General features: G+C 45.2%; 1 protein-coding gene across 8 annotated transcripts in view; it reads right to left on the reverse strand.

Moving 5' to 3' along the window:
- Nucleotides 1-83: 83 nt before the first annotated feature.
- Nucleotides 84-25,995, reverse strand: part of HMGXB3 (HMG-box containing 3) — a 46,641-nt gene continuing 20,729 nt past the window's right edge. For 2 of the 8 annotated variants that reach the window (XM_036311935.1, XM_036311934.1), the window contains 12 exons: nt 25,830-25,927; nt 23,787-23,885; nt 22,109-22,258; nt 18,022-18,323; nt 17,379-17,506; nt 11,521-11,652; nt 10,466-10,650; nt 6,936-7,155; nt 5,492-5,625; nt 4,411-4,527; nt 2,403-2,612; nt 983-1,450 (listed from right to left, as the gene is read on the reverse strand). In XM_036311935.1, coding sequence (XP_036167828.1) covers nt 983-1,450; nt 2,403-2,612; nt 4,411-4,527; nt 5,492-5,625; nt 6,936-7,155; nt 10,466-10,650; nt 11,521-11,652; nt 17,379-17,506; nt 18,022-18,323; nt 22,109-22,258; nt 23,787-23,885; nt 25,830-25,927 — 2,243 coding nt within the window. Of the gene's footprint in view, nt 1,499-2,402; nt 2,613-4,410; nt 4,528-5,491; nt 5,626-6,935; nt 7,156-10,465; nt 10,651-11,520; nt 11,653-17,378; nt 17,507-18,021; nt 18,324-22,108; nt 22,259-23,786; nt 23,886-25,829; nt 25,928-25,995 lie in introns of all 8 variants that reach the window. The other 6 variants (XM_036311933.1, XM_036311939.1, XM_036311936.1 and 3 more) reach the window with 6 other exon arrangements.

The following is a 25,995-nucleotide window of genomic DNA, read 5'->3' on the forward strand; positions in this document are numbered from 1 at the left end:
TCCTACCATCCTCCACGTCAAGTGACCAGCTCAGCACCTGAAGCTGAACCACTGTGCCCCACAAAAATGAGCATGAAACTGACTCTTGCTTCACCAAAACCAGATAATTTAATAAACTTTATCCTTGCTGGGGGAAGAGGGAGGGGAAAAGCCACCTGTTCCACTCCTCTCAATAAATTAAATAACACATGGCCCATTCCTGTGCCCTAAGCAAACGCTGGGCACTTGAGCCAGTCCCACTATTTCCTTACAGCCCATCTGCTTCCCCTTCACAGAAGGGAGTTTTTCCTACTGCGCCAGGTTATGTCATGCCATGGCCACATCCCCTCTGCGGTGAGGGTCCAGTGGCCAGGGAAAGGAGGAAGAGGACCCTCTTCCTCAAAGCTCGCGCAGAGGACAGTCCTGGAAGAGAGCTGTGGCTGTTTCTCCCTCCTCTGTCCCCCGGACTTGGGTGCAGGAAAAGCAGGAAGGAAGTGCGTGCATCCTTCCTCTGGGGGAGCCCAAAGGGGTCCCTAGAGCTAAGGAGGCCCCCAAGGCCCTGAGTCAAAGGCAACAGGCTGAGGAGCTCATGTGGCTGTGGAGCAGAAAACAGCATTCCCAGGGGCGGGAAGGGCCACCTTAGCAGCCTGCCCACCTAATGCCGAACTCTGCCTTAGCCCATCCGGCGACCTTGGCCCTGATCCGCAGCAGGCCCAGGCAGCCTTCCCTCAGGCTCCCTTCCCCTCTGTTGAATATACTATGTCCTCCAAGTGCTTTCTCGGGGCTGGAGTGTACTGGTACCTCCCTCGACCCCCCAGAAGGTGAGAACCAAGAATCCCAGGCCCCACTGTGCTCAGAAGATGGGAGCTCTTTGGTCAGTGCCAGCATCAGAGGCCCTCCCCACAGGTGAATGCTCCTGCCGGTCCCCTGAATGGATCTGCCTTGGGAAAGGGCATCACTATGGCTTGAGAGAGATGGTGCGGGCCCTGTACAAAAGCCTGGCTTATTCTGTCACTGCGGCCACCTCCTCTTCCTCACCCTCCTCCTCTGTCTCCGTCTTGATCTGAGCAACCCCAAGGCGGTAAAGGATGTCGCGGATGACCACCTCGCCAGGCTGGCAGCTCTGCACAATGTCGTGGATCTGCCGGTTGACAATCTCGCGGCTGGTGAGGAAGTCCATAAGGCGGTTGTAGAGGTAATAGTGGGTGGCATTGTCAAAGGCAATGGGCCGCTGGCGGACACTGTTCGGTTTGCTGTCTGTGATAGAGGCCAGGATAGTTGCGTAGGGTGCCAACTCAGGACACAGGGCCAAAGAGTGGTGCCCAGCACTGGAGTCACCAGGACTGAGCTGCGTGCCTGCATGGACGATGCGCCGTGTGGCAGTCTTGGTGACCGGGTGCTGGACAGAGTGCTCGGCCTCCGTCATGTCCACAGGATAATGCTGATCCAAGAGTTCTGGGCAGGACACACTCTAGAAGAGAGAGAAGCCACTCTGACATGAGGGAACGACAGGTGGGACCTGTGTAGTGGGTGAGAGTGAAGGCTGTGAGGTCATCAGCCCTGCTTAAATCCTTCTGTCAACACATACTGGGCCTCCTGGGGCAAGTCCCCTCTCCTCTATCTCTGTGCCTCGGTTTCCTCATGTGAGAACGGGGACAGTGACCAGAGCAGATGCTGGATTAACTGAGCTGCTGCTGTTTATTGCCGTGCCTGGTCAGCTGAGGCAGGGCTGCAAGGCAGTGGGGAGGGAGTGGCTCCCACTGAGGCTCAGACGTCTCCTGCAGTGCTCAGCACAAGCCCCCAGAGCCACTGAGCCCCAGGGAATAAGGAAAAGGTGAGTGTGGCAATGATGCCGTTCTCCTATTATCTGTGCAGGGTTCAGCTGGCCTTGGAGGGCACATGCCTCTGTTAAGAGCCATTGCTTGGTACAATGTACCAAGACACAGAGAAAGGGCTCTGCCACGAACATGCTGTGTGACCTTGGACAAGTCTATGTCCCACTTTGGGCCTTACTTCCTCCCTTTAATAAAAGGAGAGGGTTGGATAAGGGGATAAGGTGTCTTCTAAGCCACTGTGCCTCCAGATCATAACAGACATGCCATGCAGTATATTCATGGCTAAATCCAAGACGGGGCTGATTGGGGCCTAGTATATCAGTGTCCATGATGACTATCAAAAAAGGCAATTTCCTAGGCTTATCAGGAAGGCAACCTTGACTCCTAAGGTAACGGTGGCACCCTAAGTGACATGCTGTGGCCACACATACACAGAGGCTGGTCAGTAAAATTTATGGAGTAAAGGGTTCCAGATCATCAAGGCAAATACTAGTGGAGAAAGGATGCTGGAGATAAGGCCTTCCCGAAGAACCAGGAGGGGAGACATGACCTGCAGAATTTATTCCGGGTCCTCAGAAGAAAACTCACCACAGGCGGCTCCGTGGGGCTAGAGAAACAGCCCTGGTTCCTCCCCCACATCTGATTGGTCAGCTCTGGGTAGCAGAGGTCAGCACAAAGGGCCACTTGTGTGGCCATGTCCACCACATAGACAGGTGGCCAGTGGCGGGAAGAGGCCAGCAGATCCACATGGTCCCGGGCACTCTCGCCCCGCACAAGGTACTTGGAGCCACAGATCACCTAGGGTAGATGGAGGGCACAGCATGAGTGGAGTCCTCAATGGCTTCTTCCCAGGAAGATGAACAATCAGGTTTTGTGACTGAAGCCTCAGCCATCCTGCCAGAGCCCATAACATTCTGCTTCTGTCTTCCCTCTGTCCCTAAATGAAGTCGCCAGCTCATCCCTGACCTCCTGAGAGGAGAGTTGGCAATGTCAGGTCCTCAGCTGAGGCTTAAAAATTCCCAGGTCATCTGCTCCACCCTCCCTTTCCACCCTGCCACACATCACCCTACCCAGTACCACCACCTAGCCCAGTGCCTCCCTAACCCGACTGCGTAGCACCGGCAGCTAGAAGCTGGTTAAAAATTCAGGTTCCTGGGCCCTACACCCCAAACCCAAGGCATCTGTATTCGAAGCAGCTCCCCACCAGACCCTGATGCAGGCTAACACCTCCACTGACTGGGCCCCCAAGCACGCCCCCCGCCCTCCCACAGCCCCCCCCACACACACCCCCCAGCCAGGCAGCTCTGTGTACACGGGAGAATTCTGCCTCTGCTTCCACCTTCACCTTCACCTTCACATCCACCAGACCTGGCTGCCACCTCCAAGTGATATGGCTCTTCCATCAGAGCCCTGAGACCTCTAGCTCTCACATCTGTCCCTGTGTTGTCATGAGATGGCCCCAGTCACATGAACACACTCCTGGGAGCAGGCTCTGCTCTGCCAGGGTGGAGGCATCCAGCGTCTCCCTCAGACACAGCTTTGTTGAAGGAGTTGACGACCTGCAGGTCGCCCTGCCCACTCACACATCCCAGTGAACTGAAGCTCTGCCAGCGCCCCCCGCCCCCACACCCCGCTATGTAGTGCTTGTGCACGGGGTGTTATACCCTAGTGCAGTGGTCGGCAAACTCATTAGTCAACAGGGCCAAATATCAACAGTATTTCTTCAGAATAGACTCGCCTAGGCTGAAAACCGACTTCTGCTCATGGGCCATGAAGTTTCAATCGCACTGTACGCGCGCCCGCACGTGGTATTTTGTGGAAGAGCCACACTCAAGGGGCCAAAGAGCCGCATGTGGCTCGCGAGCTGCAGTTTGCCGACCACAGCCCTAGTGTGTTCCTGTGCCTACTCTGTCAAACAGCCCGACCTTTCCAGAGTGACCCCGGTGCCTGCCCTTTCCACACCCTCTACAGACAGACAGTGACCTCCCTAAAACCAAAATCAGGCCATGTCCATCCCATCTCCCTCTCCCTTCCTCTTCAAAACCTTCAATGGGTCCGTCATTGGTCTCAGAAAAAAATCCAAACTGTTACTCTGGCCTACAAAGCCTTACATGATCTGGTCTCTGTGCCCCTGCAGCCGCCCTTCTCTTGGCTCACTAGGCTTCCTCACTGAGGGCGGAGTGGCTGCTCTTCCCTCTGCAGGAACACTCCTTCCTTCACTCATCACTGGGCTCTCAGCCTTCTCTGGCTGTCGCATGGACAGGAGGTCCCTCACTGTCACTTCCCTTGTACCACAAGCTGCGGTGACTTTGTTTCCTCATTAAAATGAGGTCAACTAGGAAGGAAAGACATCGTTGCTCACCTTTGTACCCTCAACAGCTAAGGCGGGGCCAGCACATGGTAGGGGGCTTAATAAACACTCACTGATGACAACCCAGGCTCCCCGCCTGGCCTGAGTGTGGCACCTGACACCTGTGAACTATTCCACAGGCTGCCCGTGAGCTAAGTGCCAGCTCCCCCAGGACGAGCTGGCTCAGGCTGCGGGCAATGTGTCATGAGCAAGTTCACCCCAGGCTCCTCCTCGTTATCCTCTTACCTGATGAGGGCACACCTTGTAGATTTTCCCCCCGGTGAGATGAGGCGGGGGCTGTCTGGTTCTGGCTCCATTCTGTACAGATTCATAGAGGGCCAACAAGGAGAAGCAGAGCTGGTCCTGGAGCAGAAGTCAAGTTTAAAAACAGCAGTAAATGCTAAAGGACCAGGCCTGCGCAGAGCACCACATGCTCCCTTCAATACCCAACGCGAGAGAATCCCAACGTCCTCTAGGTAGAGAGGAGGGCCCCGAGGAAGGGTCACAGACAGAGCCAGCCTGACTGACCGAGCTGCCACTCTGATACTTGCGTTCCAGCGTTTTACAGGGAAAGCTTCAAAGAGAAGCTAATACTGGAATATGAACTTGAAGGAAACATAACATGCTCAACAGCTTTATCAGTATGAAGGGAAGTAAATAATGCATAAATAAAGCCCTCCTACACACACACTCTATGAACTGTCATAGCACTCACTTTTTAGGACCTGGATTGGTGACACCCAGGCACTGTGCAAAGTGCCTTCCTTCCTGACAACAATCTCTCGAGGTCGGTATTTTAGTTACTTTGCAAAATGAGAAAACCAAGGCTCAGGAATATAAGGTGCTGCCCAGCTGGCATGGCTCAGTGGTTGAGCATTGACCTATGAACCAGGAGACCATGATACGATTCCTGGTCAGGGCACATGCCTGGGTTGCAGGCTCAATCCCCAGTGTGGGGCATTCAGGAGGCAGCCAATCAATGATTCTCCCTCATCACTGATGTTTCCATCTCTCTCCCTCTCCCTTCCTCTCAGAAATATATATATGAAATATAAGGTGCTTACCCAAGGTCACACACAGTAGGCAGGAGACCAGGATTCCCAACCCCAGATTCTGAACCCACTACCATCAATAGATGAACTGACAGGAAGGAAAGGCCTCACATGCATGTTACAATCTGACTGCTAACTATCTCCCAGGCCTCTCTTGACTGCCAGCATCCTCTGTCCAACACAGGTGCCCAGTCACAGGTGTTCATATTCCTGCTCAGAAGAATGGACCACCAGCCTGCTCCCAACATCCCTGTCTACTGCTACCCAACACTCACCTTAGAGTCTTCTGCCCCAAAGGGGACGCCACACTGCCTAAGCAGCTGCTGCAGCTCTTCCTCGCTGTAGGAGCCCATCTCCTCCAGCTTGCAGGTGCCCTCCTGGAGCAGCCTCACCAAGGCACTGCCATTGCCTGCAAGAGACAACAGTGCTGGGGGAGGGCACTGCCTCAGCCATAGGGGCCATGGGCAGTAGCTGATGCATGAGGATGAGAACAAGGGGGCAAGGCCTACAGTACAGCAAGGAGTGGAAGCAGGCTCTGCCCTGAGCACTGCCTTGGGTGCTGGGAGAGGTGGATTCAAGGCAGGTCTATGACTTCTGCAGAGATCTGAACTTTCTCAGACTGCTTTGTGCCCATGAACATCTGGGAGATATATCTGGCAGAGTGCCCTTGCAAAGAACTCCCAAATGGGCCAGCTTTAACCTGTTAAGGTTTTTCAGCATCAAGATCTCAGATGCTTACCACAGCTACAGCAACAAGCAGCAACTCCCATTTTAAAATGCTCTCTATACACTGTTCCTGATCCTGCCTCATCAACAGAAATATGGGGGCGCCTTAAAAAACACTTCCTGGGCCTTGAAGCAGCAAATGGGAGGTGGGTCTCAGACCTAATGTTAGGAAGCACTGTTTGAGAACCAGTGGATCACAACATATTAAACACTGAGAAAAATCACTTCAGTGGGTCATATCCAGAATTTAAAAATGAAATAAAATAGAAAACAAAGTATAATGCACTTGGTAAGGAAAAATACTGTTTTATGGAAGTTTTGCTTTCGTTACAGATACACACACACTACTTATGAGTATCATGCTGGGTCGTAATGCAGAACCTATTTCTTACTGTGAATTGCAGTTTTTTTAAAAAAGTAGAAGGCTATCCTCTAATTAGATCACTTTATCTTCACAACAGCCCAGGAAATGGGTAACCATATCATGCCCCATTTGTGAATGAAGCAACAGAGGCTCAGGGCAATGAAGGATTTGATGGAGGTCACATGGCTACTAATGCTAAGTGGCATAGCTGGGACTCAAACTCTGGGTGTCAGAAACCTATGCTCTCAACAGCTAGTCTGTAAAACTGTCTAAAAGACTGTTTAAAAGCAGACTCTCTGGCCTCCCCCGCTACACTTCTCAGTGAGAACCTTTGGGTTTGGAGCCTTATTAGCATTTCTCGGAGGACTTCCACTATTCAGCACAGTGCGTCCCCAAAGGCTGACAATGGGCTATGTGAGTCAGTCCTGTACAATATGGCTGGCAGCACTTCAAACCTCCACACCATGACTTTCATCTCTAGGGGATCTGTCACAGGTTATCTCTTATCAGAAGGCGCCCAGGATGGGCCTGGCTCCCGCTCTGCCATTTTGTGCATCTTGCCATGGACAATGTTCTAGACTCTTGACTGGGCCCTTCCCTGACCCCAGTCAGCCACCAGGTGGCCTTACCAGGTACTGGCTGTACATCCAGGTTTTTGTCTTTCTCAGTGTTGACGACCACAGCTCCTCTCATGAGTGGTGGGAAGAAGGGGGCAATAACAGAGGCATCAAACTTGGTGATAGGGATGCTGGCAGGGAAGGCCACCTGCTCAATCACCTCTGTCTCCATCGTGGCCCAAAAGTCCTCCACGTTTACCTCACTAGAGCCCAAGAACTCAGGCCAGGTGAACTAAAAGGTCAGGATAAAAAAGGTCAAACTGTAGGAGCCACAGAATATTAGCAACACAAAAGCCTACCCTCTTGATACGCTCAGGGCAACTAAGGCTGGGGAGGGGGTTTACGACAGCCATGCACTGCTGGGATGCCCCTAAACCTGACATCTCAGTACCTGTCTTTTGCCACATACGAGCCTGGGGTGTCTGAGTGAGACTACTGGAGAAAGGTAGAACAGAATGCGAACAAAGGTCTAGTTCCAAAGCCCATGCCCTTAATGCCTATACTGGCTGGCAGGAATCACCGGAATAAAATGTGATATTCTACCCACTTCCAAGGCCCTGTTGATCCCTGACCTCCTGCAGAAAGGCCTCCAGGCCTTGCCAGAACACAGCTATCTCCTCTACCTCATGCAGCACTTACTTATCTATTGTAGGCACCTAGTAGTTGTGTTATTCAGTTTTACTCCTGGTATCCCCCTTATATGGTCCTCAAAGTGTGACCCAGATCCTATTACCTGGAGCAGTCATTTATGTTACTTATCAATGCTTATACCAGGGCACATGTCAATCTGTATGAACTATATTTGTAAGTGTGAACTTTAAACAGATTCCCCAGGTGCGCAGTTCTCAAAGTGTGGCCCCTGGACCAGCAGCATGAGCATCAATCACCTGGGAACTGGTTAGAAAGGCAAATTCTCAGGCCCACTGCAAACCTACTAAATCAGAACCCTTGTGAGTAGGGTCGAGCAAGCCCTCCACACTAATAAGACTAAGAGCCACTGTCCAATGTAATTCCTATGTCCACTAATCTGAGGGCCACTGCTCTACACAAGACATCTATTTCGCCATCTCACTCCCCCTTCCTTCCCTACCTCACAGGGCACGAGCGCATGCTGTGAGTACATGACAAAGTCTCCCACCACAATTTCATAAGGAACTGAACCCGCACTCTTCACAAAGAACAGGGGACAAGAAATGCCAACTAAGTATGCTGTGTGAGCAACTGACATGGCTGCTGTCATTAGTCCGGAAGGTCCTCCTCTATACAGTCCCTGAGGGAAGGGGCCAAACCGGTCTCCTCATAGACAACTGCATATTTAAGCTTTGTCAGTAACTTCAGGATACCCCTACCCCCTTCTCCCCACATGCACACCACTGTTCATGCACAAAAGGGAGAAAATAAAGTAAGCCCTGGTCTCTAGAAAGAAATAACAATGCCATGGAAGAGAAGACTCACGCACACTGAGAATGAAGGGAACGCTACTCCATGAAGCAAGAGCCCTGGGAGGACTAAGAGCCGTGAGCCTTGTGGGGAAGAGGGCTTCTGTCTATTCTGGAAACCAAAGTCTCTGCAGGCCAATGTGTTTAGAAAAATCAGAGCTCAGAGACCCAGGAGGTACAGGTGAGCATGGCAGTCCTTACGAGCTCAGACTCCGGAGTCAGACAACCAGAACCAGGCCAAGTCCCAGCTCCAACCCTTCCTGGCTGAATGAGCGTTGGCAAGACCCTCTGGGCTTCAGTCCCTTCATCTACACAAATCTCACAGAATTGGGTGAGAAGTCAGTATGTATTAAAGCACTGAGCACAAAATAAGAACTTGGCATATGTAATAAAATGCTCAATAAATCATAGCTGCATTACTGTTAATATTACCATTAGGCAAGCAGATGTGAATGAATGTAGAATAGCCTCTCAGTGAGATCACACACAGAGCAAAATTTTTTTCCTTTCATTTTATCTACAAGAAACACTTAGAAAACTCCAGCATGCAGTATGTCTTCATATGTTGTTTTCATATGTCTTATTATATACTACCATTCTTCAAGTATAAATACTTGATCAACATATGAATTTTTTTTTAACTGGGAAGAAAAGGAGAATATGAACTAAATCTCAAATATGCTCAGTTGGCCAGGCTAAAGCTTTTCTCGGAAGAGCCCACACCTCCCCTGGTGGTGAACAGGAGGAGCTACAGGCCTGGTGCCTTAAGAGTCACTTCCTGTTCCAGCCCTCGGGTCAGAGTTCAGAGATGGAAACTCAGAACATCTATGAACCCCAGAGCAACTATGTGCAGACTCAGACTAACGGCACATGATTGTGGGGAAGAGTTAATCAAACTATGGGGTTTTTTTTAACCCCTGTACTAGGTTAAGGAAGAGTATTATTTCCAGTTTGCTAAAGAGATTTATCATAAACAGGTGTTGAACAACATTGAAAGCCTCTTTTACATCTAATAAAATAACCATATGGCTTTTCTCCTATCTGTTAAGTAGTGAATTACATTAGTGTATTTTCTAATATTGAAGCAATCTTGCTTTCCTATATAAACTTAGTCACAATGGATTAGTTTATTTGTTGTTAAAGGTGATTTGCTATTATCTTATTCAAGACTTCAACATCTATCTTCATGAGTATAATCAGTCCCATTTTTTTTCTATTATAGTAAACATCTGGTTTTGCTTTAAGGTTATATGGCCTTATACAATGAGTTGTATATTTGCTGTTCTTCTATGATTGGAATCACAGGTTTCTTGGATATTTATTAGAGTTAATATGCAAACCTGAGTTTGGTGTTAGGTTCTTAACTAAAAAATGTTCACACAAAGACAACAGATCAGATCAGATCCTCAAAACCCTTAAGAGACTCTCATTTCCTCCACAGCATATCCTTAAAATGGCCCACACGACCCCACAGAGTCTGGCCTCCTGAACCTCACTATCTTACCACTCTCTCCATTGCCCACACATGCCAGCCACACCCTGGCCTCCTTGCTGTTCCTCAACCATGCCTGCAAACCCACCTTAGATCCTTCCTGCTCCCTCTGCCTGGAATGTTCCTCCCCCAGAGGAGAACATGGGCTCCAATCTCTGTTCAAACACCCTCCTATCAGAGAGGCTGTCCCTGACTACCCTGTATAAAAGAGGAATTCCCGTTCCCACCACACCCTGGCTTCATTGTTACCACGTTTCTTAATTTATTCTTTATAATATAGGCATATATTTTATTATTATAATAAATTGTTAATGTTTGTTTCCTGGTTACTCAAACCAGGAAACTTTGTGGGTTTTTTCTTAACTGCCATTTCCCAAGTGTCTAAAAAGTGTACCTAGTTCATGTTTGATAAGTTTGTTGAATAACTAATGCCTCTATTTCCACCTGATCTTCCTTAGATGAAAACCTGGGTGGTGGCAGGAAAAAGCCTCTCTTCTCACACAGGACAGGACTGGAGGTGTCTGTCCCTGGGGACATACATCATGCAGGAGGTGGCAGCCAAGTGTGAGGACAGTTCTAAATGTTACCCACAGTGACTGAGAGGCACTTACCTCCACACTCCTCAGTGCCAGCACGTTTTCTTCACTCCTCTGGGCCATTTCCACTTTGGGGGCCACACCACAGATGCCACAGATCATGTCATTGTAGTCTCGGACAGTGAGGCACTCAAAAGCCCAATAGCCATTGCACAGCAGCTCTTGTAGCTGGCTTACCTCCTCTGAGGCCAGCGTCTTCTCTGGAAGAAAAGCAAGAGCTCTGAGTAGGTCACAGAAAAAGACCCCGAAGCCACTGGGGATGAGCTAATGGCCAGCAAGAATAGTAATTCTGCGGTGGCTTCTCTTGCAGAACACCCAAGAGTACTAACCACTCCAAGGGTCAAGCACCCTGGCCTTCAAGTGCTCAGGTGGCAACCTGGAGGGCAATTCCAATCAGTTATGTCTGCCTGTACTAAGCACCTACTAGGCACTAGATAATGTGCAGAGCTTCAAATTTTCTCATTTAACTCATATCTTTCTGAATGAGGAGCTATTATTTTCCTCATTTTATAATTGGAGAAACTGAGGCACAGAGAAAATAACTTGGTTAAAATCACAGTGACACTAAGTGGCAGAGCCGAGACTCAAGCACCAGCCTGCCTGTCTGGCTCTAGCACCTTTGCTCTAATACATCTGACCTCAGAGCAGGAAAAGTGCAGGACTGGAGTCTGTAAGAACGGGATGGGATGGGATGGGAAAAGCACAAACAGAAATAATTTCTAATAGTAAGGAGGGTGGTCCCTCAGCATGAGCCCTGGGACCTCCAGAAACTGTGTATTCAAAATGAGTCTGATTAACATGCAGTTAGGTCAAGTCTACCTATGACCAAAGGACGAACTTCTAAAAGTCAGTTTAGCCTCATGCTGAGGGTCCCTCAATGCACAGACTCACGCTTTCTAAACTTAGTTTGGCATTTGTGAAATTCAAGAGAATTGTTAGGAGGCTAAAAATGTCTCCTTTTCAAAATATCAGCCTTGCCCCCAAGAGGACTCTTTCAACTACAGCCCATCACTGAAAATTCCCAGGGAGCTTAGACCTAACCTTGGGGAAGGGAGGGAGCCAACCTTTACCTGCTTGCTCCTGCACCGACTTCAGAACAGCGCTGATAGACACTCTGGGATCCTCTCCCAGCTTAATCTGGTTTCGGATTGCAAAAAGCAAGTCCAGGCTCACTAGCACCTTGTTCCCCACATTAAAGAGACCTGAAGGTTAAGAAAAGGCAACAGGGAAATTCACTATAACATCATCCACAATGGCAAAAAATTGGGAACTACATGCCCAATAGGGGAACAGTTAAATAAACTATGGTGCATTCATAAAATAGCAAACTCTGCATCATTACAAAGAATAAGGTAGACCTAAATGCTATGACATGAAGTTGTCCATAATACATTATTAAATGAAAAAAGCAAATAATAAAATACATACAAGAAAAAAAGGAACATCTTCCTACCACCCAGTTCAGTCCTCATGACCTCTCACAGCTGCACCGAGGGTAAAGACCAGGAGTATCTTTTAGCTCAGGGGTGTGTGGAGAATGTGAAACAGGCTATAAAACCACCCAAATTTTGAGATAAGAGACTCAGAGAAATTTAAATACAGTTTAAGACAAATAAAAGGGTGATTTTACATTTGCACAATACATAATGCACAAATTTGCACAAAAGCATACTATGAATTATATGCTTGTATAAGGAATAGGGAAAGTATTACACATGCCCCCTTTCCCCCCCTTTCTAAGCATGATAAATTTTGAAGCCATAAAGGAGAAGATCAAAACAATAATTACATAAAAATTAAAACAAAAAACAAACAGCAAAAAATTAAAAAATCACAATTTTAAAGACAACAGATAATGAGGAATCTCAGAGGGAAAGCGAGGGTGAGTGGGAGGTAATCAACCAAAGACCTTGTATGCATATATGCATAACCCATGGACACAGACAATAGGGTGCTGAAGGCCTGGGGGGGGGGGGCTGGGGGCTGGGCTGGAGGGTGTCAATGGGGGAAAAAGGGGGCATGTGTAATGCTTTCAACAATAAAGATTAAAAAAAATAAAGTTATACTTGAACCAATTAAAATAAAAAAAGGATAACTGATAAACTGAGGAAGAATTCTGTCAACAAAATAACCTAAAACAGAATGAAAGTATTCACAAGAGAAATTCACGGAGGAGAAAATAGAAAACACACACACGATAGACAATCTTCTTAGTAATCAAAGAAATACAAGAAATTAATAAATTATATACCAGCTTTTACCTATTAAATTGATAAACTTTAAAAACTGTAATAATCTATAAAAAGTTACTACAAAAAATACTTAGGTTTAAATCTAGCCCTGGCTGGTTTGGCTCAGTGGATAGAGCATCGGACTGCAGACTGAAGGGTCCCAGGTTTAATTCTGGTTGAGGGCACATGCCTGGGTTGCGGGCTCGGTCCCCAGTGGGGGATGTGCAGGAGGCAGCTGATCAGTGATTCTCATCATTGATGTTTTTCTCTCTCTCTCCCTCTCCCTTCCTCTCTGAAATCAATAAAAATATATTAAAAAAATAAATCTAACAAAACATGTGTGGACCTATATGCTAAAAAGTATAAAACACTGATAAAATAAGTAAAAGAAAGCCCAATAAAACAGAGAGACAGACCATGTTCATGAATGGGACAATTTAATATTTTTTAAGCATGTCAAACTTCCCCAAATTGATATATAGATTCCATACAATCCCAATTAAAATTCCAGCAAGATTCTGTAGACACTAACAAGCTGATTCTTAACTTTATATTGAAATGCTAAGGAACCAATCTAGCCAAAACAATTCAGGAAACAATTCAGGTAAGGGCAAGGTTGAAAGACTCACACTACCTAATTATAAGATTTGCTATAAAGTTATAGTAATCAAGAGAGTGTGATAGGGACAAAAGAATCTTACCTAATAATAGACAAACATGTAAATTGACCATCCCTCCGCTACACTCACCCACCAATCAGGAGAGTATGCAAATTAACCCAACAAAGATGGCGGTTAATTTGCATACTCAGGGGCGAGGTGGAGGAGCGAAAACTGAAGGCTCCAGCCGGAGCCGTGAAGACTGAAGGCTCCGGCTGGAGCGAAGGCCTGGGTCCCGGGTGCCAGAGGAAAACTGGTGCTGACAGCCAGGGGAAGGGAAGGCCTATTGCACGAATCTCTTCGTGCAATGGGCCTCTAGTCTATACTAATAAAAGGGTAATATGCTAATTAGACCAGGTCAAATGGCCATCTTCCAGATGTCCGACTTCCTTCTGGGAAAAGCCATGGTGGTGGGGGCCGGGGCAGAGGCAGTTAGGGGCGAGATCAGGCTGGCAGGGGAGAATAGTTAAAGGTGAGATCAGGCTGGCAGCGGGTTAGGGTGATCAGGCCGGCAGGGGAGGGCAGTTGGAGGCGAGATCAGGCCTGCAGGGGAGGGCTGTTGGGGGAGACCAAGTTTGCAGGGGAGGGCTGTTGGGGGAGACCAGGCTGGCAGGGGAGGGATGTTAGGGGCAACCAGGCCGGCAGGAGAGGGCCATAGGGGGCAACCAGGCTGGCAGGGGAGGGCCATTGGGGGCAACCAGGCCGGCAGGGGAGGGCCAATGGAGGCAACCAAGCTGGCAGGGGTGGGCAGTTGGGGGTGAGATCAGGCTGGCAGGGGAGAGCAGTTGGGGGCGACCAGGCTGGCAGGGGAGGGCAGTTGGGGGCATTAGGCAGGCAGGTGAGTGGTTAGGAGCCAGTGGTCCTAGATTGCCAGAGAGATGACTGACTGCCGGTTTAGGCCTGATCCCTGCGGGTCTCAGATTGGAGAGGGTGCAGGCCAGGTTGAGGGACAACCCCTCCAACCCCCGTGCACGAATTTCATGCACTGGGCCTCTAGTAAACAACATAAAGAAAAGGAACAGAATAGAATGCATAAATAGACCCATATGTGTATGATGAATTGATTTCAACAAAGAAATGAAGGTAATTCATTGAAGAAAGGACTACTTTTCAACAAATGGTGGTATTGGAGGTCCACAGGTCAAAACAAAAAAATGAACTCAATCTGAGCCTCACACTTTTTACAAAAATTAATTCACAGACCTAAATGTAAACCACAAAAATTATAAAACTATTAGAGGAAAATATTTATGACTCTCACCCAGGTAAAGAAATCTTAGATAGAACATCAAAAACGTATTTCTAGCCCTGGACGGTTTGGCTCAGTGGATAGAGAGTCGGCCTGTGGACTGAAGGGTCCTGGGTTCAATCCCGGTCAGGGGCATGTGCCTTGGTTGCGGGCACATCCCCAGTGGGGGGTGTGCAGGAGGCAGCTGATCGGTGTTTCTCTCTCATCAATGTTTCTAGCTCTCTGTCCCTCTCCCTTCCTCTCTGTGGAAAAGCAATAAAATATATTTAAAAACAAACAAACAAACAAACAAAAAAACAAACAAAAAACATATTTCTATCCCTGGCCAGGTGGCTCAATTGGTTGGAGCATCGTCCGGTGCACCAAAAGATTGCAGGTTCAATTCACAGTCAGGGCACATACTTATGACATGGGTTCCATCTCCAGTCAGGATGTATACAGGAGGCAACTGATCAATGTTTCTCTCTCTCCCTTCCTTTCTCAAATCCCTAAAAGAAAAAATTGATAAAACAACAACAAAAATTTTAAGGACGGTCTTTATTATAACTAAGAATGTTTGCTCTGTGAAAGATTCTGTTAAGAGAATGAAAAGACAAGTCAAAGATTCTAAGAAAATACCTGCAAATCACTTATCTGGCAAGGACTTGTATCCAGAATATACAAAGAACTCTCAAAACTAAACAGTAAGAAAATGAACAACCCAATTCAATGAGTTAAAGATCAAACAGATACTTCACCAAAGAACAAATACAAATGGCAAATAAAACCCATGAAAATATGATCAACATTAGTCATCAAGTCAATTCAAATTAAAACCACAATGAAAAACCACTCACATACCTATTAGAATGGTTAAAAAACAAACAATAGACAATACCAAGTGCTGGCAAGTGGAGCAAACCAGAACTCTCAGCCATAGTTGGAGAGAATGCAAAATGGTACATACATATAATCAGGTAAATGGTTTGGAAAGTTCTTATAAAATTAAACATACATTTACCATATAGCCCAGCAATAATCTGACTCCTAGGTATTTACCAAAAAGAAATGAAAATTTATGTTCACACAAAAGCCTGCCCATGAATGTTTATTGCAGCTCTATTCATAATTCCCAAAACCTGGTAACAATCCAAATGTCCTTCAACTGCAATGAGTGAACAGATAAACAAATTGTGGTGCTGCTTACAATGCAAAACTACTCAACAATAAAAAGGAACAAACTATTGACACATTAAAAAACATGAGTGACTAAAAGGCCTTATGCTTAGAAACCAGACTAGAAATTCTACATTCTATTATTGGATTTATGACATTCTGGAAAGATGAAGAGCATATCAAATGGTTGCTAGATGTTAGGGGTAGAGGATGGGCTTGATCACAAAAAGTAAGTAGAAGACAGTATTTTGGGATGATGAAACTGTTATATATATTCCTAAGGTACTACTGGCCTAGAGAGAATGCAGGGAAATGGCATTCCATTAACTGTGGGCAAGAGCATAAAATAGTACAAACTCAATCTGGCAATGCAAGACACTGAAAGCATGAATTCAAAATCAGGCACCAAAAGGTTCTGAAGACAAAATAACAAACACTTTTTAATCTTCAGCACCCAATTATACATAAAAAACTCAAGATTCAAATTCTCACAATGATGAAACTGTTATATATATTCCTAAGGTACTACTGGCCTAGACAGAATGCAGGGAAATGGCATTCCATTAACTGTGGGCAAGAGCATAAAATAGTACAAACTCAATCTGGCAATGCAAGACTCTGAAAGCATGAATTCAAAATCAGGCACCAAAAGGTTCTGAAGACAAAATAACAAACACTTTTTAATCTTCAGCACCCAATTATACATAAAAAACTCAAGATTCAAATTCTCACAATGACTGGGACATAATGAATATTCAATAAATGTTTGATGCTGATGAACAGAGGGGAAACGGGTGAATACACAGCAATTTCACTTTTGAGTATTTGCCCTAGGGAAATAAGTGAGGCTGTACACAAAGATTTAATTATAAAGAGGACTCGAAGTTGGAGTGCCACTTCTTTAAAATGGCCATGTATTTCTCCACTTCCTGGCACAAGAAGATGCCAATGATGTACTGCTAAATTTTAAAAAGCACATTCCAAAGCAAATCCAGCACAACCACATTTTTGTTGGAAGAAAAGCTATAAACCTATAAATCTTTCCACACTTTCTTATATTCTGCAGTGATGAATAATATACCTGGGGTTAGAGGGCATAATGTTAAGTCTTTATCTCATGGTAGTATTACTACTGATTTTCAGTTTCCTCTTTCTACTTGTCAGCATTTTCCAGTTTTTCTACAGTCATGATCTATTATTTAAAAAGTAACTTTGCTTAAAGATCCTGAGCTCGGCCAGCATGGCTCAGTCGTTGAGCACTGACCTATGAACTGGGAGGTCACGGTTCAATTCCCAGTCAGGGCACATGCCTGGGTTATGGGCTTGATCCCCAGTAGGGGCTGTACAGGAGGAAGCCAATCAATGATTCTCTCTCATCACTGATGTTTTTATCTCTCTCTCTCCCTCTCCCATCCTCTCTGAAATCAATAAAAATATATTAATAATAATAAAAAAAAAAGATCCTGGATAATCCTAACACTTGAGAGGTACATGTATACTGGGGCTGAGACATCCAGGAGGAAAAATCCCCATCTGAGAGAAGGTCTAGGACTCACAGGACCAGAGTCTGACCCCAGGGGCTGTTCTCAAACCTGCTTTGGGGGCCTACTGAGGGAAGAAAGGCTGGCACCCACCTGTATAGATGTCCATGAAGCTATGCAGGGCCAGACAATGGGGATTCAGACACATCTTCACCTGGGCAGTCACCACCTGCAGTCGGTTGGCTGTCATCAGCCAGCACTCTTGAGGCCCAGCCAGGGAGCTAGAACCCAAAACATCACCAACAAAAACAGAAGGAATATCAACCTCTTAATAATTAATCTCCAAGATTCAGTGATGAATAGCAAAATTCTCAAGACTTACTACAGTAGGAAAAGGAAGGTGCTAGAGCTTGTGCCTCAAGTTTTTCTAGGTAAGTGTTCCACTTTGTTGGAACCTGGTCTGGGGAATCACCCTCAAATTTAATATAATTCTCAATTTGTTACCAATTTAACCAATCCCACTGAACTCCCAAATCCAAGCATTATGCTGGGCAGTCCAGATGTAAACTAAATCTTAAATTGGTGACAATAACTTTCAGGCATTTTTCAGTGGAAATAGATGATTACTAATTATTATTATTAATTAACAATCAGAAAAGTAAGGGAAACCTAAGAAACACAGAGAATAACATATTCAAAGGTTACAGCCTGAACGTTGTTTGAAGAAAGAAAGTTGTTTGTACAGGCCAAGTGAGACGGGGCAATTAGAGGCAGGAAATGTGAAAGGGCTGCTTACTTTTGTCCCCCTTTGAATAATGGGCTGCTACAGAGAAGGCACTGCGTGGATGGAGACTCATAATAATTTGACCAAGAGGTTTGCTCGATGGTGACTGTCTCCTCACTGACGCTGGACAGAATGAGTCGAGAACTGTTGAGCTCGTGAATCAAGGCAAAGACCTCGGCCAGCTCGGACTCATTCTCAGGAATCTGCAGGACTTTGCGCAGCAGCTGCAACGTGGACTGGCGTTGGATCTCCCTCTGGGCCGCACTCAGGGGCTCTGTGACACTCAGCCCATCTGGGAGTGCTGAGCTTGCCTCCTGGGAAGAGAGTGGATTGATCACCAAGAACCCAAGGCAAGAAGAGCCAGAGTGGGCTACATCAGGAGAGGCTGTGAGTGACAGAGGGATGGGCGATGACAGAGAGGTGGGAAACTAGGTTCCTAACCAGCTCAGCTAATAACTCACTTGTGACTTATGGCAGGTGCTTTCTCCCTCTGGCACTCAGTTCCTCTGTCAATAAAATGAGAAGACTATACACAACACATCTCTTAGTAAAGGTTTCAAGTGTCAGCTCACATTCACCAGGTAGGAGATTTGGAGGGTAACAGACCAGGTCTTCAGTTCTGTTTATGCCATTTAACAACTGTACATGTGTGACCCAAAGCAATTTACTTAATCTTTCTGAGCTTTAATTTCCTTGCCTGTGAAATGGAGGATCAAAGTACTAGTAATCTCCTATAGTAGTTGTACAGAGTAAAGAAGATATTGTAAGTAAAGCACTTAGTACAGTGCCTGGGTTGCAATAAAAACTCTATGAATGGTAGTTTTCATATATAAACAAATATTCATATTACAGAACCTATATATATGAAAGCCTAAGCCAGTGATGGTGAACCTTTTGAGCTTGGCGTGTCAGCATTTTGAAAAACCCTATCTTAACTCTGGTGCCATGTCACATATAGAAATTTTTTGATATTTGCAACCATAGTATAAAAAAGATTTATATTTTTGATATTTATTTTATATATTTAAATGCCACTTAATAAAGAAAAATCAACCAAAAAAATGAGTTCACGTGTCACCTCTGACACGCATGTCATAGGTTCGCCACCACTGGCCTAAGCGACCATTCAACCGGTAGCTATGATGTTCACTGACCACCAGGGGGCAGATACTCAATGCACAGACATGGAAACACCAAACAGACTGATGAATCTCAGAGGAAGGGGGTAGGGGAGGCCAGGAAGAGATTAACCAAAGAGCTTATATGCATATTAGAGGCCCGGTGCATGGAATCCCTCAGCCTGGCCTGTGGGGATCAGGCAGAATCCGTGCCCCAGCCTCCAACATCTCCAAAGGGGTCCCGGATTGCGAGAGGGCGCAGGCCAGGCTGAGGGACCCCACCAGTGCACGAATCCGTGCACTGGGCCTCTAGTTTATCTTTAATATTTGTGGCTTCTAGGTATAAGAAGACTTTATATACTAATCAGAGGCTTCCAGGAACAAGGTTCTGAAATGCTCATTAGGTTCCTTGTGCAAATGCAGCCTGAATACTCCCTTCTCCATGCTCCCAGAGTCCATTCCTTTATTGCAGAATGCACTGTCTCACAGTTGGTAAACCACTGTTTCTCCTCTTCAGTGAGTATAGGGTCCCTGCTTAATTACTAAGTCCCAATACCTGCATGAGGTCAGAGTACACAAAAGATACTAATTCATAGTTGCTGGACATAGTATACATTGCTTTGTAGAAGTTATGTGCTTCATAAAAGAAGCTTTCTATTAACTCTACATCCTCTACACTGTCTAGAATAGTTTGGTTACTTATCTAGACCATTAGCTCCTTATGCAAAGGGACTATGTCCTACTCAGCTTTGTATCTTCAAAAACCTGACCCATGGTAGGTATTCAGTATATGAAATGCCTGAAAGGATGAATGAAGAGCTGAATAACACTAGAAATGCATTGCCCTGGGAGGTGTGTGTTCCCCGTCATCACTATGTTGAACCATAGGCTGGGATATAAGTTGGCAGGAATACTATCCTTTGGCTCTGAACCACAGTTGGAAGGTGGAAAGGAATGAGGACTGTTCCAGCCAAAGATGGTGCAATCTTAATTACAGCCCAAGAAAAATTGCATAGGAAATGTATGGCTGCCAGGAGGCTCCAAAGAGCAATACACACAAAGTCCCTAAGTTTCTAACCAATGTTTTATGTTATAGAAAACCATAATGACATTTATTTCTCCTAAAATTAAGGATATTGGAGGGTAAGGGAATGGCTGAAGATGAGGGTTCTTGGTGTAGTTAGCTAGTCAAAGACAGAAGAACATAAATGAGAGTGGAATTTGAAATAAATTAGCAAGAGGTCCCTAGACAATTCCTGCCTGACCTGGAAAGTTAAGTGACCTCATCATCCAAGACCTAGAGACCAACACCCACTTCCATGCTGCAAACCAACACCTATAGAAGGAGAAAGGAATGTTCAGAGTGTCTACCTACACAGAATGCAATTCCATCCCATAGTTACTGATCAATACATTATTGTATTGTGTATGCAAGCTCCAGGGTTAGAAGGTACAGGGGAAACAGATATACTTGGCCTAAAGGAGATTCTAATCTCACAAGGAATTAAACGCTAATGAAGAGGAACGAATACACACATGGAGAATTCAGGAAGAAAGCTCACTGCCAGCAGAGGGCACCAGTGGAACAGCAGAATGTGATGGAAACTGTGGAGCCATTTACATGCTATTTCAGGGGGTTATACATAGCTTGATGCTCAATTCTGAGTCTTCTCTAGGGCTCACGGCCCTGAGAATAAAATGCCCAAATCTAATACACCTGATGGGGAAAACAAAAGCTTCCAGCTCAGGGTCTCTTGGTTCCTACTCCCAGTGTTTTTTTCCACTAACCATGAATGTCCACAGACATTCCCTTTCTCATAAAGACAGTAACCTCAGAATACCACCCCAAGCACAGAAACAGACCTAGAGACAAGGGGATGAGACTCGCCTGCTAGAAAGGCCTCTCCCCATATGCAAAGAAACCTTGAAGCCTGAAGCAATCCTTTCCGCTTCTCAGTTCTAGCCATACAGGTATCCCTCCTCACCTAAACTTCTTCTGGGCCTCTCTCTGGCTCCAGGACATTCAGTGGGACCCCAGGACTAAAAGACACACTGCCCAGTCCAGCATTAAAGATCTTCCATGACAGGGCCCTGACGTGACTTTCAAGGCTACTTTTCATACTCCTCCCCATACACCCTCTCTTCTGGCCATGTGAACACCCACCAACTCTCTGGCTCTTCACTTTTGCTCACGCTTGTCCGTGAGTACAGCATGCCTTCCCCTTCCATCCAAATCCTGCCCATTTTGCAAGACCCAGCTTAGATGTGGAGTGGCCAGGCTCCAACTTGGACCTTGACCATGTGCCATCCTTCCCCTGCAAGGCAGATCAGTTGACATTCCTCTAATAACTCTCATCCTAGTCATTCTATTTGCTGCCAAAGATGTTGTCACTTTCTGTTCACTTAAGAAAACTCACATATGGAAATTCACAAAACCTCTGAAAAAGCCCATTTTTCCTCGTTCTAATAATAAAAAGCAAGCCCTAAGGATACCAAGTGTTTTATCACTCAAATAGTTTGATTCAACTTCAGAAAGTAGGCTTGCTAACAAGGCTGCTAGGAGTACAGCTCTGTGATTAGCCAAAAGCTCTGCAAGGAATGTGAGAGGCAGCGATTTAAACTAGTCTTAGGGTTGGCATTCTCTAATTACTAAAATACTATTAACAGGCCCTCTATCAGACCTCAGAGCTAAAAGAATGTAATCTTTCCACCTCTTCTTCTGAATCCTATTTAAGGCCTGTGTTACCATTCTCTTTGGTTCATGGAGCCAGAAGGGTCTCAGAGATCAAGGTATCTGATCAATTCCCTCACCCTGGCAATGATAAGGAGGCACTCGCCCAGGTTCAGAACCTATAATCTGTTTCCAGTTCTGGTGCTCTAGGTACTATCATGTACTAAGGCATCCTTTTATTTCTACTAAAATAGGTTTGTTAACAGAGCCCAACCCAAGGCCAAGGGATGTGTTTAGGGAAGGAACTCACGAGAGCCTTGGTGGTTTTCTCAGTCCGGTCTTTGGCAAGGTTAAAACCACAACTGGGGCAAATCCGTGGTTTATGCCGGTTGGTGTAGACATAACTACAAGAGGGATTCTTGCACTTTCCCCGGCCTCTTGATGTAGCCAGGCCCAAATCCTAAAAAAGTAAGACCAATGTTCAATTCTTTAAAAATTGAGTTAAACCTGGACAGAGCCAAGAACCAGGATGACCAGCTATCAATAAATCAGAGAAGAAAGTGGCAAATGCAAAACCAGATTTAGACTAATTTCCAAAGAGCCTTGAAGCAAGATCCTTTTCTGCAGTTTCCCCTTTACTCTAATACAGCCTGTATCATTTTGTCAAGTCCTTCTCCCGGTGTCAAACAAGTGAGTTGGCTGTCCAAGGTCAGAGATTCGAATGCCTCCAAGGCTCAGGCAGCTGGCAGAATGAAGCAGGCCTGTTCTAACGAAGAGTGAAAGAGATTGTGGTGTACTAAAGACTTCCAGCCCTGTCTACATAGAAATTGTAACTTCTAAAATACTGAAGCTAAAAGCTCTGGCATTTAGTCTCCTATGATGAGATGCTGTCTAATCAGTCAGAGTGGGTTGGTCCTGGGCAGCTTTGCACCAGATGGTAACCAGAGTGCCAACTGTAGCCAAAGGGAGGGCGTGACGAGAATATGCACGGCATGCAGAAGGCAGTAATTAAGCCTTTGGAAAAAGAAACCTGAGATCTCGGGATAAGAGACACATTCTCCTTAAAGATCAGGCCAGACTACGTACTAAACTACCATCCTGTGCTGTCTCGTTCACTACTGAATCCCCAGTACAAAGCCTGGCACACAGCAGGTGCTCAATACAGCTTTTTTTGAGTGAAGGACTCTTTATCCGGTAAGAATTTATAAAAATGTAGCTGCTCTATCAAAAGCTATGTATCTTACTCAACTTAGCCAGAGAATCTGTCAAAGGCTGGTTGACATCGTAAGGATCAACAAAATCCGAGAATGTTAAGAACAAGAGAAACCAACGCAGCATGTTAGAGACAATAAAAACTGAGGACCAGAGAAGGAAAGAGCCTTGCCCAAGGTCAGAGGGCATGCTAGCAGCAGAGCCAGGTCCACTTCTGGACTAGGATTTTTAGACATCAAGTGTTTATTCCACTGTCCACAATGCTTACCTCCAGAAGAATGACCCCAGAGTCACACATCTGTGTTATGTTAAAAATAAAAAAGAGGGAAAGGGAAAACCTTGGTGGAAAATGCCAGGCTAACGAAAATAACTTGCTTTACTAAAAGTACTTTTCAAACCCTGTAAGATACTAGGATGGAATGAGATTCTATTTTGGGGAGGAAGAATACATTTCCCAAACTTGTATATGGAACACACTTTTGAGGCTAAAAGGTCCAAAGATTGCTGAACGCTAAACTGGACTAGATTCTCATCTCCAACTACTTTCAATGAAATACCCTGATCTCAGCTTTACTGATCTCTCCTGGGAAAAACAAATCTAGCTACTTTGCCCAGGAGCTCTCACTGGTATTAGTGACAGGGCGTTCAAAATCAGTGATCTACCCCTGACCCTCCTTTCACTCCTGACTGCCACTACTCCCCACCCACCAGACCTCTACTCACCCTGAACCACAAAAATCAATCCACCTCTGGGCCCGTCTCCAGGCTGCACTTACCAGCGTGACAGTGCAGCTGTACTTATATGGAGGAAACATATCAGGCTTGACTTCTACAACTTTGAACTGAGACGTCCTGTTGGCTGAGCCATTTGGTAGCTGTGGATCAGAACAAATTATTTAGTGTGTCTGAACCTCAAACTCCTGAGATCCTGTGTTCAAAAATAGCTTGAGGGAACAGTTTCCAAGGAAATTTGCAGAGCCATGCTCCAAAGGAGCAGGTTCACAGACTGCCACACTCTTCTGTGCAGCTTCTAACACTGCACATTAGAAACACTAGGAATCAGATCTACAAATACTATCAAGGGAGAAAAGCATCTAATAGCAGTGTGGTTGAATAATGTTGGCATAGAAAGAAGTCTGAAGGATTATTCACTAAAGTACTCCAGGGTGAGAGGATATCATGATTGTTTCCCCTTTACCACTATCTATAAAGTGTCAAATGTTCTATACTCAATGTAGACGCTACTTATGTACTTAAAAAAAGAAAAGATGAAGAAAGCATTCTAAATTAAAAGTATTTTGTAATATTGAATTTAAGTTGATTTACAGAACATAAAATTTCATGTATTTAAAGTTTAAGACTACAAAAAAGGGCTTATTTTAACAAATAACAATTTTTTAAACCAAAGAAAGCTATTTATAGAGAAGACGAGAAGTTTACAAAATAAAGGGACTGATCTAAGGGCTGGAAATCTACAAAGTGGTGCACTCAGTGCTGACAACACCTGGATGACAAGCAGGTTAGCCTTCAAAGTAAAAGCCAGCTGATATATTTGTTGTGGCAAATTTAGAACTATCAGACAAAGGAAGTTACCCAACAGTGCACATGGCAAGGGAGATGGTAGACCAATTTTCCTGCTTCAGTTTGGTCCATGACAGGGTTTTCAAGCTATAAGCCATAATCCACTGAGGGGTTGTGAAATTTAATGAGCTAAAACTAGCACTTTGAAAAAAGAAATGGAAAACACCTCAGTGACTGGAAACAATTAAGGTCATTGCTTCATTAAACTTTTAATGTGTGGCTGTATGTATGTTTAGTGGGCTGTGATGTAAAAATGTGTTTCCTATTGAGGATCTTGGTCAAAAAGCAGTCTGGTGAACAATGCTGATTAAGGGAATTTTGATTATAACTATTCTAGCCACAAATGGCAAAAGAACTAAAAAATAAATCTAAGAATAAATGTGCTTGAATACATGGAATTTTGAACCTCGGAAATCTTAAGTAACTATATATTGTTAAATTGGACTGAAATGGCTACAAACCAGTACACAGAGTAAGAGCTATATTTTTTTAGTTTAAAAAATTGTATTAAAGAAGTACACACACACAAGTGCCGAAATGACTTGAAGGCAAAAGGAGGACACACTGGACTGTTAATAGGAGTTAGTTCCGGGTGACAGAATCTCAAGGGACTTATTTTCTTTCTGCCTTACCTGAATTTTCTATATTTTCTAGTACCATGCATTCATTTTTTAAAGGAGGCTAAGGAGACATGACAACTAAACACCGTATCTAATCTTAGTCCAGACCTTGTACTCCAGTAGAAAAATGCTATAAAGGACATAATTGAGTAAAACTAACAGGATTGGAACACTGTAACAGTGTTTCAGTAACAGAATATCCCTATTCTTAGGAAACACATACTGGAGCATTAAGAAGTAAAAGGCCATAACTTATGTATATTTTATACACACACATATATGGGAGGACACACGAGTAATATTATAAAGCAAAATGGACTAATACGTTATCAATAGGTGACTGGGTAACAAGTACATGGGTGCTCTGTGTTTTTGCTAATTTTTACTCGTGCAAGTGTTTTTCTAAGTTTTCAATTATTTCTAGATAGTTTTAAAACATACATTTATTTTAAAACAAGGAAAGAAATGAACTAAAAAGCAGTAACTCATTTATGCTAACCTCCTCCCAGAGGTCCACAGTGTAAGAATAAGGGCCTGCTTTTTGCATGTCTTTAGGACACTAAATGGAACCCCTGTTCTCGGAGCAACAGCTCCTTCAGGGAAGGGAATGCGTCTTACCTTCACCTCACCAGTGTTAGATGGCTGCTGGATGGGCTGGCCCAGCTGCTTCAGCGTGCTTGGCTTCAGGCCACAAGTCCTCACAGAGGGAGTCTTATCTGGGACAACCAGGAGCCAAACTGGTAACTTAAGTGCATTCTGTCTCCCTAAGTCTCTCATCTCTATT

Source organism: Myotis myotis, unplaced genomic scaffold, assembly GCF_014108235.1.
Source record: "Myotis myotis isolate mMyoMyo1 unplaced genomic scaffold, mMyoMyo1.p scaffold_m19_p_6, whole genome shotgun sequence".
Classification (NCBI taxonomy): Eukaryota; Metazoa; Chordata; class Mammalia; order Chiroptera; family Vespertilionidae; genus Myotis; species Myotis myotis.